The sequence below is a fragment of the Olea europaea genome, chromosome 20 (assembly GCF_002742605.1).
Source record: "Olea europaea var. sylvestris chromosome 20, O_europaea_v1, whole genome shotgun sequence".
NCBI classification, from domain to species: domain Eukaryota; kingdom Viridiplantae; phylum Streptophyta; class Magnoliopsida; order Lamiales; family Oleaceae; genus Olea; species Olea europaea.
The window spans coordinates 9,911,256-9,925,985 of NC_036256.1; the positions used below are offsets into that span (position 1 = coordinate 9,911,256).

General features: G+C 34.7%; 1 protein-coding gene across 5 annotated transcripts; it reads right to left on the minus strand.

Moving 5' to 3' along the window:
• Positions 1-526: 526 nt before the first annotated feature.
• On the minus strand, positions 527-11,976 carry LOC111369585. 5 transcript variants are annotated; one of them, XM_022991165.1, is made up of 6 exons: positions 11,340-11,976; positions 8,550-8,990; positions 7,595-8,102; positions 3,094-4,492; positions 2,602-2,668; positions 527-2,324 (listed from the first exon to the last, which is right to left on the minus strand). In XM_022991165.1, the coding sequence occupies exons 1-4, from the start codon at positions 11,905-11,907 to the stop codon at positions 3,409-3,411; spliced, it is 2,601 nt and encodes an 866-aa protein (XP_022846933.1). In that variant the 5' UTR covers positions 11,908-11,976; the 3' UTR covers positions 527-2,324; positions 2,602-2,668; positions 3,094-3,408. The 5 variants fall into 5 exon arrangements, with proteins under 5 accessions (XP_022846933.1, XP_022846932.1, XP_022846930.1 ...); XM_022991164.1 differs by having other exon boundaries at positions 2,602-2,674; XM_022991162.1 differs by having other exon boundaries at positions 2,602-2,806.
• Between the last annotated feature and the right edge of the window lie 2,754 nt (positions 11,977-14,730).

Below are 14,730 nucleotides of genomic sequence, written 5' to 3' on the forward strand. Positions count from 1 at the left end.
TAGGCGGGTGGCCCACCACACATCCCAAGGTGTGTGGGCACGCCTCGACATTGGACGATCGCATCATCCACATGGTGCAACCACCCCCATTGAAGTTTTCTCTTCTTAGGAAGACCTTCCACATCTAATTTTGAGAGGTGAGAGTCCAAATATGGAGTCCTAACTTGTCCTTTCCAATAAATTTTTAAACCTCAATAAATCATCTCATCTTGACAAATGAAAAACAACCAATCTTCCAATACCTTGATATCTTTCTATTTTTCAAGAGATGTACTAAGATAGCTATGGCAGATATCAGGCGGATTAGATTTTTAACCTATTCTGTTCGTTTTCGTTTTATTTATTTTTTAATGAATTTTAATGACAGGATTATTTTGCCCTTTATTAAAAGGCACGTGTAGCCACTGTATTTAATGCCTTAGATGATTAGTCAGGCACAAGATCACAAATTTCATGTAATGTTGGGGACTAAATATGCAAATTCACCCTTCATTCTATATTGATCAAAGTTGGGAAATGTGTAATCTAGCATAAATCAGTAATAGATATAGTTCAATATTTGGGGGAAAAAGCCACAATTAATTTATGTTGGAATTTTCCAACATAAATTAGAGTTAATTAGATGTCAAAGGGGGAAATGAAAACATAATCGAGTATTTGAGCATCTAACAGTACTTTGTTCCAAGTTGTGACTTTTGGCCACAAACAGGGCAAGAATCCCCACAACTGCTCAGCACATCCTCTTGACCAATTCTCCTTTAAAAAAAAATTAAGAGAGGGAGGGAGGGAGGGAGGGAGAGAAGAAGAAGAAAACAAATGAAGTGAAACACAATTAAAGAATAAAGAGATAGTAAAGGGGTCAAAATCCACCATATCCAGGTTGGGAACAAGATTCAGCTCTGCTCTCTTTAGTCCATATTTAGATACTCAGGATAGGATGGGAGGAGACAGTTTGTAAAGAGAACAGCGTAGAAATGATTCCGGGAGGGGAGATATGTTACATACTCAAAACAGGAGGGACTATTAGGGAAACACCAACATAATAATTCCGAAATTAATAGAAAAGTACTAAATGATCCAAATGCATAAATGTCATTGCTTCACACAGCATAATTGAAGGCTAAATATGCATTTCCTCAAACAAAACAGTGCGTTAGACTTTCACAAAAGTTGGAACAATGCAAACGAAGAAGAACCAGATTGACAGATTCAGCTTAATTTCAATATTAGATCTGCCTATATTCCAGATTAGAAACTATTTATTAAATTTTGAACACTGAGCATTAGCAAAATTTTCAAGTACACATACTGAGCATCGAAAATTTTCAAGTAAATTTACTGAGCATTAGCAACTATTTATTTTCAAGTTTCATGTTTCTCACAAAACTGAATTTTGTTCCACAGTTGACATTAATGTTTGCCTTTTTTAGTCTAGTCAGTCAATTAAAGCCCAGTAGTTTAATAACAGAATGTTCAATGTGGAAGACAGCAATCTAGTGTGGCATAAACAAGTCTTCCACATAGGACATACCCTTGGAAAAACTACGGAGTTTAACCGAGTGAATGAACTCAAACAAAAAGCAAACTTCAGTACAAAATTTAAGTTAGGTGACTAACATGAAATTTCGCCATAAGTTGATTAATTACCATTGTTTTTTACCCTTTACTTATTTAATACAGAACATAGTCGATTCTGAGAACTTATTATTTAGCAGAGAAGCTTAGCTTATTGCTCATGTATTCAATATTTTCGGCGCATCCACCTTTAATGGGAAATAGGTTATGTCAAAAGTGAAATAACAATCTTCAAAAATCATAACAGTGGGGATCACCATCTTTGTTTAGGCTAATCTTCCATAATTCTTATAACATAAAAGCTCTCACATGCTATCCAGTCAAAAGGGAACAACAAGCATAGTTTCAACTACAAGTAGCTGATTACTGAGGCTGGAAGTTCAACCGTACATTCTTGATGCAAACAAACCAACCATTTTACATAGGCAGGATCACAGCGAATGATGAAACTGAGAAATCACGTAGATAAACTAGCATTCACTAGTACTGAAAATAATAGCTATTTTTATGAACGACATAATGAAGAAGCTCCCTTGTTTTTGTAAAACTGTTTTGAAGAAAAAGCCCAAAAACCAATGCTTAAACAAAAAATTACCTGTGTATGAACAACAAATTACTTTGACCAAAAAATTAGACACAGTAAGTTAGCCATTCTGCTCACACTCAACAAGGAGAAAAAATGATGCTAAACCGTCTCAGGAACATCTGGCTGCAGTCAGCTTTACGGGAAGCTTGCCTAAACCAAACAACTTCCAAGAAAAAAAAAGAAAAAAAAAAAAGAACAGAGAATGGAGGTAGGGAAAAGGGAAAAAAAAGAAAAAGAAAGAAAGAAAGAAAAATAAAAAGAGAGAAAGAAACGAAACATAGGAGATGAGGAAGATAGCAAGGAAAATATTGACAAATATTAAAAAGCTTAAACTCTCTCAAATAATTTCTTTTAATCCAACATTTTTACCTCACACTCCTAAATTAAAAAGCATAAAAAAAGATCCTGTTGATTAACTTCTAAAATCTACTGCTGCATACCTTTTATGAACTATCAGTTAAAATTTGACCCAGCCAATTCATCTGATTAAGACACCAGCCTAAACACCTGCATCTTCATGGAATGTCACAGGCATACCAAAACCATTAAATGCAAATTGGAAGTGGAACCTATGTTAACCACACCACTAATCCAGAAGTAATCATCCACTAGGTCATAATTGAGCGGTAAGAACCATTGAAGGACCTATATTACACAAGGGAATAAATTCATCCAGATAAATTTCAGTTTAGCATTAATTATGCTCGCATAATCCTCTTCCTTCAAAGTTTAGGTTATTCAAGAATAGTGTAAAAAGAGAAAGAAGGAAAGAATGGTATTGAGAATGTTAAGGAGACAAATCATTATATCACATCAACAACGTCCAGCTTAAGGGAGAAGGTGGAATTCCAAGTAGAATTAAAAATCACATAATAACAGAACATGCAGTCATAAAAGTTCTTAACTAGACTGACAAATAAGAAAACATCTACCTACTGATAGAGAGGTTATAATCCAGCATACATCAAGCTCATTAAGAAGTTTGCAAAAAACAGTGCACAGTTGGATCTGAGGTTGAATGTTTTAACCATATCAAGTTCAGCTTCAAACTTTGCCATCCATAGGACCTGCAAAAGAAACAAATACAAGAATGCTTTCATCATTTGATCAGCGACAAACCAATTAATCATCTTGATTGCCAAAAGAGAACGCGTAATTCTTAAGAAACGGTTTTCTTCCAGAAACTGGGATCACAAATTGACCATCCCAAACCATAGACCTCTAAAAGCACAGATGCATATATTTCTTCAGTGCAACTTCATTCCATCACAGGGGACCTCAGTTCTCTTGAAGTCGCTGTCAATTTCTTTGGAATTCTTCTGAAGACCTCCATCACCTCCATCCTCATCAACCTTCACAGTCATGGAATTCTTCAAGTTGTCATCACTTTCCACATGGACATCTTCAGATTTGACAGGTGTCTCACTTAGATCTTCATCTTTGCTTATCCCAAGACCAATATTATTCGTATTATGATTATTTTCTGCAGATTTTGACTTAGATCGCTTCCGGTGCTTGGATTTACGATCATCAGACCGTTTTGGAGATGTCTTACTGGCCTTATGTCGCTTTCCTTCAGTGGACCTTGACCTGGATCTCCTCCTTTCATGGTGTCTCAATTTCTCCTCTCTCCGCCGATCCAATTTATCAGCAGAGCGATATTTATTCTCGGCAGATCTGGATCTGGAACGTCTTCTGTGTTTCGATTTTCTTTCATCTGAACCTCTTCCCGATAATTTACCTTGTCCATGACTTTGATCCTCTTTCGAAGCTGACCTGTGGCGCCTCCTCTCCTGATGCTTGGATTTTTCTTCTCTGTTATCATTTATCTTATCACTAGAGTGATGCTTAGCTTCGACAGACCTTGACCTAGAGCGTGTTCTATGTTTTGGTCTGTTTACATCATCTCGTGCGGATGGTGACCTTCTCTTGTGATGTCGAGGAGATCTTGAATCAACACGAGCTGATTTCCTTGTCCTCTCTGTTGGACTTTCTCGACGGCGTGGTGGTGACTCCGAATCGTCTCGATATGCCTTCTTAGTTTGAGGGCTCACGCTCCTACTCCTATATCTCCTGGAAACAGGCGAGCGGCGATTGTACGGTCTACCTGATTCATGCCATTTCCTTCTATCACTGCCATCCTTACCATCCCTGAAGGATCTCCTATCTTTTTCATAGCTAGAGTAATGGTGAGATCTTACTGGTGATCTAGATCTAGAATCTCTGGCTCGGCGGGGTGGTGGTGAGAAAGAGCGTGACCTACGTCTTCTATGATTACCGAAAGGAGATTTTGACTTGGATCTTGACCTTGCATGATCAGCAGACGGTGACCTAATAAATTGTCATTAACCAATTTTTGAGTAAATTTATAGTAAAACTAGCTGAAGAAAACACAATAATGACTGAAACCTGTTTGTTGTCAAAAAGACATCTAGGAAAGTTAATGGCTGCTTGAATAGATGTCAGACTTTACTGTGAAGTAGCAGATTTAAAACAGGTGAGAGCAACAATCGCCCCCCCCCCCAATCCACCCACCCAAAAGAAAGGAGGGGTGGGGGTGGGAATCTAAGACTAAGAAAAAAAAGGGCATGCAAAGAAAGAAACACATTGTCTAGTCCAGTCTCAACTGGTGAAGAGCTCTGGACAGTTTGCAGATTTAAATATATGTACATTTCAAGCCAAGAAAGGAAGCTCCAATAAATTGCAGCATTAAGATGATAAAGGAAAAATCTTGGAAACAAAAGCAGCTGCCAGCAAGCACAAGAAATAACCTCCATTCTTTTTTGTCTAATTGAAGCATGTATACGTCTTTTGTTTTCTTTCTTACTTCTGGACGTGTCTCAGGATAGTTGGTTTTCTATTTCTTTATAGAAAGGCCGGGGTGGAGGAATGTGGCTGTCGCTGTTTACAATAGAATATAATAAAATTGCAACATCGCATGAATTGAGCATATGATTTACAGTATATAGCAACAGAAAATAGGACAAGCAATGCTAATCCGGTTTGTTCACTAAATTAAAATCTCACGTGGAACCTCCAAAATCTTATGTGGACCTTTCAAAATTAACAAAGACAACAACCAAAAGAATTTTATTATAATACCTCTTCAGGTCAGAGTAATAATGCCAAATAAACTACTTTAAAACAGCTCTAGACAGAAACAAAATTAATGGTCCCCTAAGTGATGGGCTTGTAAAAAAATTTTAATGGTTCCTTAAAGAAACATTCTTAGCTCATACCTTATCACAATTTCCAAAACAGGAGGAGCAGAGGCAGGGATAAAGGAGATGGTTATTGTTCAGCTCTGTCTAACCATACTTTATGGAATTATAAAGAAAATCCACAGATTCAAGGTTCAAATAACTATTAACAAATTTGGTAACTCCAGAACTGTCCCGCATTCCATAAGTTGGAAACTGAAATAAGTTGACAACTCAAACAACAAAATCGTGAAACATCTGATTTTTATTCCAAAAGGGAAAGTGTTGTAAGCAAATGAGTGCTCCTGGAACTAGTCTAAACATAGGGGAAATAATCTAGGACACACCTGGGAGTATTTCAGGACATTAGAACATAAAGCGGTTTACAAAAAGTCTGAAAAATAATGTCATATTCTTATAACGCGTGGCTTCATGTACCAAACATTTAAATATAGGCAACATATAGATTTTTTATGGATTCATTTGGCAAAAGAAATAACAAAAATTCTTGTTTATTAAAAATGAATAATAGAAAAAGTTCCTTTTTTTTTTTTTTTTTTCAAAAAACCAATTTAAAAATGGGATAACATGATCCATAGGGCATGAGTTCTAGTACCATAAGTGTTTCCTCTGAAGAATTATTACAGGTCGCAATTTATTCAACAAAGAAGCACTTCATGAAGCCTGCTGAAATTTGATTGATTAATTTATCCCCTTTTTACATAAGGAAGAAGAAAACTTACCTTCTTTTTTTTCTCCGAAGAATTATTACAGGTCGCAATTTATTCAACAATTGATTTTTGAAGTTATCGGGTTATTAGTCTAGGATTTATCTTTTTAACCATAAGGATACCTTCTGGAGCAATATGGGCTAACAAAGCATGGATCTAAATCTAATTTTCAATTGGATTAATTCATTTGAATTGATAGGGGCGCATTGGTTAGCCCACGAGAGAGAGGCTGTGGGGTTGTTCGAGGTTGAGAAGGAGGTCCATTTGATATCCAAAAACTGCTCATCAACAGTCAAACAAGTGGGGAATGTGAATTTATACTAACTTCATGGAACAATATGTTACTGCTGAAACATAGAAGAATTGAAATCTTAGATCAAAACACTATGTATGAATGATATGAACTGCCCAAACAAGAATTCTTGAAGTCCACAGTTTGGCAACTGAAATCACATTTTCCATTTGAAAATATTTGCAGTAGAGTTATAGTACTTGTTACTTGTTACCGAATAAACCAAATACAATCTTCAGTTTTCAATAATATTCATGTTTTTGGAGCAAAGAACATTATAACAATTGGCCATGCAAATGCTCTTTTTGTTTTTCAACAGGTCCATGCATCAGAAAGCAGAGAAAAAAAATGCTTGAAAATAAGCCTTGAATGGCACTATATAACACATGACGACCGATACAAATGACTATGAGAAAAATAGAAGATGCTAAAAAAACTCAAATTTGAGAAGCCTCCCACAAAATAGCATAAGTGCAATGAGATATAGTTTTAGATATTTATCCGTACTTAAATGGAAGTACCATTAGTACACATAAGATCAACTTTCATTGGACATTTTCTTTTTAGATGAGTAATTTCTTACCATAATACAGCATTTACTTCAATAAAGATTAGAGTTGTACCAAATGTTCTTTTTCTAATTTTCACACGTACAAACCATGCAACTATATTTTTCCATTATAGCAATTAATGTTCTTTTTCTTCTTAAATATAATAAATACGCTAGAGAAAATACATATGAGAATCTGCGGATGACAACAGCTTGAGCATGCACAGTTGTATCATCATCCACAGGACACAACAAATCATACAAACTTTAGGAATTTTAATAATTTTGTATTATAAGGGGATTTTCTTCAGGCCATTAGTGGAGGATACAGTCAAATAGAAACAAACAGAAATTGAACGTGATCATTAACTATTCAATTTGAAAGCCCAGAAAATGGTATAGTGAACAGTTATTTTTATTTGTATGCGTAATCACTCAAGCAGAAGCTCTAATAGGTAGAACATTTGTCAAAATTATATTGGAAAACAACCAGATAGCCTCATTTTGGTCTAAGCATATTGCAAAAACCTGAAATTATAACAATTTGTTTCAAAATTTTAAGTGCAGCATCGATCAAATTCCCATCAAAGATGTCAAGGAAAAAACTTTTAAATCACACCACTTGAATAAATATCTTTGAAGACAGTAAAAACAACATACCTAGATTTTCGATCTGATTCCTTTTCCCCGGCAACAATTCCATCAGGTTGCAACTTCTTACTTATTTCTGCAGCCCTAGCTGCCGCTAAATCGGTTGCAGACTTCATGGTTGCTGCTCGATTAGCTGCCTGCTGTGCAGTCAAGGTCTGCTGCATTAATAGTGCTTGCTGAAATTGCATCTGTTGCATGGCAACAGCTTGCTGCATCACCATAGGCAAAGATGATTGCGAATTCATAACAGGCTTTGGAGGAAGTGATTTTGCCATTTCAACATTCAATGGACGTCCCCCAACTTCTATATTGTTCAATGCCAAAGCAGCAGTTGCTTCTTCTGGTTTTGAGTATTCTATGTAAGCAAAATGTTTTGAATCAGTGATAGTACAGTCAACAACTGTGCCAGAAAAACCAAAAAGCTGTTTCAATTGATCCACTGTTAGAAGTGGGCTGAGATTGCTAACTTGCACAGTTTTTTTCAGGGATTCAGCCTTTTCCTCCTTTTCAGCTGATCCTGATAGAAGAAAGGCGAAAATAGTTAAGAATACCAAATATTCTAATGAATCAAGAGCACTAACCATCAAATGAAAACCCAAATATAAAAATGCTTTCAGGAAAAGAAAATAAAAATATCCAAAAATGTCGAGTGCAAAGTACTATAGTTGAGTGCAACAACCATTTCCAGTACCAGATGAAAAGAAAGAACCAAGGCTAAGTTGAGAAAACAACCACCACCTAACCCTTATTCCCAATAAAATGGGGATCAACTACATGAATCATTTTTGAGAGGTTCTGTTCATCGCTATATCTATACAAAAAGTGGCATACATTATCATATATAGCAACAAAAATTATATTTGCATTTAAAAAAGACAAGTTTCCAACAATGATTACTCTGAGCCATCATTATCAAGGTAGAGGTACCAAATTTTTTTTTAAAAAAAAATGATGGTTGACCTACCAGAAGAGCTTTTTGTGGAGTGAGCTTGAGCATGGGCCTGAGCTGCATGGGCTTGAAGGGCTTGAGCAGCAACAATTGCCTGAGCAGCAGCCATTGCAGCAGCAGAAGGTGCCATAGGCACTTGGCTGAGAGTTCCCATCGTGCTGGTCGCAGCTAAAGCAGTCATCAACAGATTGTGAGGGGGGTGATTGAACTTACAACCAGTTTTAGCACACTGTCCATTAAGGTAATCACGACAAACTTCCCCCAGAGATGCCCCAATTCCAGGCAAAACAGCACCACCTGAAGCTCCAGTAACAACACCAGGAATCATTCCAAGCAATCCAGGAAAAGCACCAGACACAGAACCCAAATAATTTGGCATGTTTGGCATTGTTTGATTGACTAAATTTGGAAATGAAGCTGCTGGAGCCATGCCTAGAAGCCCTCCTGTGGGAGTTCCTACATCACAAAAAGGCAAAACATCAAATTTTCCACAGCGACTTATTATTATTTTCATTAAAAAACAATCCAGGTCTTTAGCAGTAAAAAAATGTGATCAAAGGGAAGAACATGATAAAATTACATTTCATCATCAGTCAACAAATGCTAACTTCACGTTAAGTACGCAAGGACAAAAAAGAAAAGTATATTTTTCTCCAAACTAACCAGAAAAATATATATGCTCTACAAAGGAATAACAGGCTATTCAATCAACTGAGTAACCAATTTTCTCTATAATGGATATTTATTAAGATAAATAAAATTAGTATAACAGGCTAAAGACCAAATCAATCTTTATAATTGCTAGAGAAAAAGCTTTTGCAATAATTATGAGATATAAAGTATGATACATTGAAAACATTGTAAAACCCAAATAGTCACAAACTAGCAACACTATGAGAATAAATATATTAGCAACAGCAACTCAACATATGCCACTTAGAGTGTGTTTGGAAGGGCCCTCCAAAGCCTAAAAGCACTTCCAAGAGGTCAAAAGTTCTTTTATTTAAAATATTAGCCCTTGTTTGAGCCTCATTTTGGGGGGGAAAAATACATTTTTGAATAGTGTAATGATGTAAAATGTGTGGTTAAAAAAAAAAGAAAAAGTTTTAGATTTGCTTGTAATATTATTTTATAGAAGAATGTGTGGTTGAAATGATGTCAAAATAATGTTTAAGAATCCATTTTTCCAAAGAATGGGGCTCAAACAAGGGCTTCGTTGTTTGGCTAAAGTCAAAAGTACATTTTGAAAAGAAAAGAAAACAACTTAGAAAAGTTGTTTTTGAGTTTTTCTAAAAAGCTCCAATTGGCTTTTACAGGAAGCTGTAACTTATATGTAATGAAACTTTAAAATTAACAAATACAAATTATTATATCAAAATCAACTTTCCAACTTCAAACCCAGTTAAATAAATATAAAGATTATACTAAATCACTTTTATGGTTATACGGCCGAACAGTCAATTTGATTTACAGAGCTTTTTTGATTCACTACCAAACAGTCAAAAGCTTTTTAATAAAAGCTCTAATGTCAAAAGCAACAGCTACTGCTAAAAGCTCTACTCAAAACAACTGTGCCAAACAAACCCTTAATAAGTCATGAGGGTACGTTGAAATAGTGCCAAAGAAAGCAGACTGTGAATATACTGTATAACATGTGAATACAGATCCAGGAAATCAAAGGTAGGATTATTTCCCAAAAATTATTTAACAATCTCTAGCATCATAATTTATAGACAGTAAAATACAAAACATTCAAAAAAATAAATAAATAAAATTGCTTTGCTGGAAGACATTATTAGTCTACATAAACATGCATGTATATACACAAACAAAATTAATCGATCAACCACAAATCATTACAATGTATAAAAGATTTTAAAATGTGGAGGACTTCAATGGCCCAAAGTTTTCATTCTATTCGCTAATCAATTAATCAATGCAAGGAAATTCCTACATGCATGAAATATGCATACAGTTACAAATGTTTCCACAAAAAATGTTTTTCATCCAGTAGGCCATTACGCGAGACCAGTAATTGAAAAACTATTTCTAGCAAACCACAAAAATAATAGATTCTCTAGACAAGATATCCGATTAATTGGAAAAATACTATTGAATCTTCACAAACCATCTATGTATGCACATAGGATTGGACAAGTGATCATCGATATACAACCCTTACATTTACATATGTGCATTACATTTTCTTTTCCTTGTCCATAACATAACCAATGTAACAATACACTTAATTAAAAATCTCCTGTATACTAACTGGGATGAGATATGCATGCACACACGCATGAATCATGTATGCATATGAATATATTCATGTACATAAACACACAAGATAAACATATAAATGCATCTACATGTACACTCTTAAAGTAGCAAATTTCAGACCTTAAAATTTTCTGAACTGAACCTACTTAAGAGTACCGGAGATTTAAAACTTAAAAAAAAGTATCACCAACGATCAACTAGACAAACAATATAACCTAATAATGTAGCTAAATGGGTAAATTCCTCCATAAGTCCCCGGCCTTTTAACAAGTACGCGGTATCCCCGCTTCATGAAAATGTTTAATTGACGTTAAATGGCCAAGCAATATGCACACGATAAGGTTGGAGACCTGGAGGAATTTACCCTAATAAAATTTATGCATGTGCTTACTCTCGTACGCACTTAGTTATACTAGAGATCGGCATCCAATAATCAATCCATCAAAGAATAATAACAGACTAGAAACACAAATTAATATGAACATTAGCCCATATTACATTGTATATAATAAGTGAGGGGGGAACCTGAGCTGAAGAAGACAGGAAAGGGGCTGCCCATGATAGCCTTCCCGTTGCACTCCACATTCACCATGTAATTCCCTCTCTTCGACACCACATAAGTGGCAGTGTAAGTCCCATCTCCCATATCTTTCACAATCCCGTCCTGCTCCGAACCCCCAACTCCAACCCCGGGCACCACCCGCACCTTCACCTCTGCCCCGCCCCTCGTTACCTTCCTTCCCTCCGCATCCTTCGTTACCACAATAAAAGTGGCTCCCACACAAGCCGACCCGCCAGCAATACCCGCACCTTGCGCCGTGCACTTCGCAGGGTCCACCGGCCCCGCCGGCCGGTTATTATCCTGAGATATTTCCTCAGAATCCGAATCAGACAACGACACGGCGAAAGGCGATTGTGGATGCTCCGTTGGTTGGGAATTTTTGTTGAAGGTGGCTTCGAAGGCGGCTTTAGCGGCTGCTGCTTTCTCGGCTTCATTCTTCAGCTTGGCTTCTTCGGCTTGTTTCATCCATATCGGTTTGACTACGGCAGCCGTCGTGTTACTGTTATTGCTGTTGCTGGTCCGATCTGCCATGGATGATAACGAAAGGAGCTTCCTTCGTGGGGGAAATTACAGGAATTGGGGAAAAATTGACAAGGAACCCTCAGGGTATATTATTATTATAGGATTAATTTCACAAACGGTTAATGAACTCACCTGAAAATTATAAAACGGTCACTGAAGTTAAAAAATTGTAAAAACGGTCAATGAGTTTAGAAAGCTTTCAGACATGGTCACTGCAATTTACAAACTTGCAGAAATTGTCAACCAAAATTTTCAAATTTTTGGAAGTTGCCGAAAAATTGCGCAAAACTCGTCCAAAAATTTGAAAAATCTTAGCAGCTTTTCAGATTTCGGGAAGTTGATTTTGTGGATTTACTCCGGTCGAATCTTTTGGAGTTATGGGGAGATTTTGATTGGTAATTGAAAAGAACATTGTGGACTTTCCAACGGTACTTAAATTCGGTGATCTTGGTAGTCAGAAATTGTTGAAAAATTGCTGCAAAATTCGCCCAAAAATCTAGGCAGATTTTCAAATTTCGAAAAACTGATTTTGTGGACTTATTTCATCAAATCCTTTGAAGTTATAAGGAGGTTTTTTGTGATAAGTGAAGAAGACATTGTGGCTTTCCAACAATATCCAAATCCGACGGTTTTGGTAGTTGGAAGTTGTCGAAAAATTGACGCAAAACTCGCCCAAAAATATGAAAGATCTGGGTAACCGTTCTTGTAAGTTTGTAAACTTTAGTGATCGTTTCTGAACGTGCTCTAAACTTTAGTGATCGTTTCTGTAAGTTTTAAGTTTCAGTGATCGTTTTGTAATTTTTAAGATAAGTTCAGTGATCGTTTGTGAAATCAACCCTAATATAATAAATAACCTAGTGCAGGCCACCACTCACACATGGGAAAGGGTGGGTGAATCTTTTTTTTTTTTTTAAATAATCACCGACCCCCACTTACGTACCTTGGCATGTGTTTGGCCTATATAGGCCTTGTGAAATAATGGTATGTACAGTTAAAATTATTCATTATTGTAATACTACTATTTGGGGAAATTGTGGTATGAACCTTTAGACCATGTTTGTTCCCCATTATCTGAATTCGAGAATGCATTTTTGGAACTGTTTTCCAAGCACATGGGTCCAATTGTGAGATAGAAAGTCAAAAACATTGGCTGCTGCGTTTGCAACGGTTTGAAAAGCTATTAAAATGAGATAAAAAATAGGAAACGGACGGGGGCTTAAGCCCAGTTTGGTAATCTTTAATTTACTTTAATTTATTTTTTATACTCATTTTCAATTATACATTAACACAATAAAATATTCTACATGTAAATTCAAATATTTTCCTAATTTTAAATACGTATTCTCCAAAAAAATATTATTCAAAACATAGTTTTTTAAGTTTAAAAGCCACAAAATTGGGGCTAAATTAGAAAAAGATCAAGTAAAAAAAAAATGAGAGGAGAAAAAGAAAAGAAAAAAATTGACCTGACTAATACGTTAGGAAGTTTAATTATTTTGGTAATGGTTACCAAACTTTAATTAATCTCAAATTGATTACTCAAATGGTATATTTTCTTCCTTTTCAATTTCACTTATTTTGTTTGAAAACCAAAGTCAACGAAATTTGTGACTTGATTGATGGATTGCTGACATTCAACTTTTACTTTTGACTATACAACTTTTTTTTAAATGTTAATCGATCATGTTGATAAATACTCACTTTTTGTTGTTTTAAAATGGATAATTAACACAAAATGTCTCTATCTTTCAATATTATTGTATAAAATGTCATTGTTTTTATTTTTTGGCATCTTCACACTTATTATCATCTTTCATTGCAGAAAGGTTTCTTCATTCAATTTCTCAATAAAAATGTAAAATGATAAATACACCCTCCTATTTAAATAAAATAAAAAAGGAGAAAAGAACAAATTGTAATTATACTCCCAAACCTTTTAAAAAGCTACAAAAGAATTCAAATAAATTATTAGAATGATAATTAGCACAAAACGTCACAACTTTTCATTTTTTTGATATTTTCACCCATATTTCACATTAAATTGTCGAAAACATCATTTTTATCCATCTTCTCAATTAAAAGCCATAAAATAACGAATATCATCCTATTTAAATAAAAAAATAAATGACAATTTGCAACTATACTCACAAAATTTTTTAAAAAAAAAGTACAAATAAATTTCAAACAAATAATTTAAAAAAGAAAGTAATACTTTTATTTTTCGTTTTTAATAATTTATTTGTACTTTTTAAAAAATTTTGGGAATATAGTCGCAAATTGTTCTTTCTTTTTCTTTTCTTCATTTTTTTTTATTTAAGAATATGAGGGTATATTCTACATTTTATAACTTTTAATTAGAAAAGTGAATGGAAATGATGAATTTCACAATAGAATGTGAAAATAGGGGTGAAATGTGAAAAAAATGAAAGGTAGGAGAGATATTTTGTACTATAATATTGAAAGATGTAGACGTTTTGTGCTAATTACTCATTTAATGATTTATTTGTACTTATTTGCAGTTTTTAAAAAGTTGGGGAGCATAATTGTATTTTGTTTTTTAATTTTTCTTTTCTTTTATTTAAATATGAGAGTATATTTGTCGTTTTACATTTTTTATTGATAAATTAGATGAAAATGACATTTTCCATAATGAAAAGTAAAAATAGGGATAAAAATAAAATGCATGGACGTTCTGTACAATAAGATTGAAAGGGAATTACCCTTAGTGGATCCTTTATCGAATTTTAGAATTAGTTGAAAGAATTCAAATAATAGAAGAAGACCCTATAAAACATTGGTACAAAAATAAAATAGAAACTAAATTAGAAATAA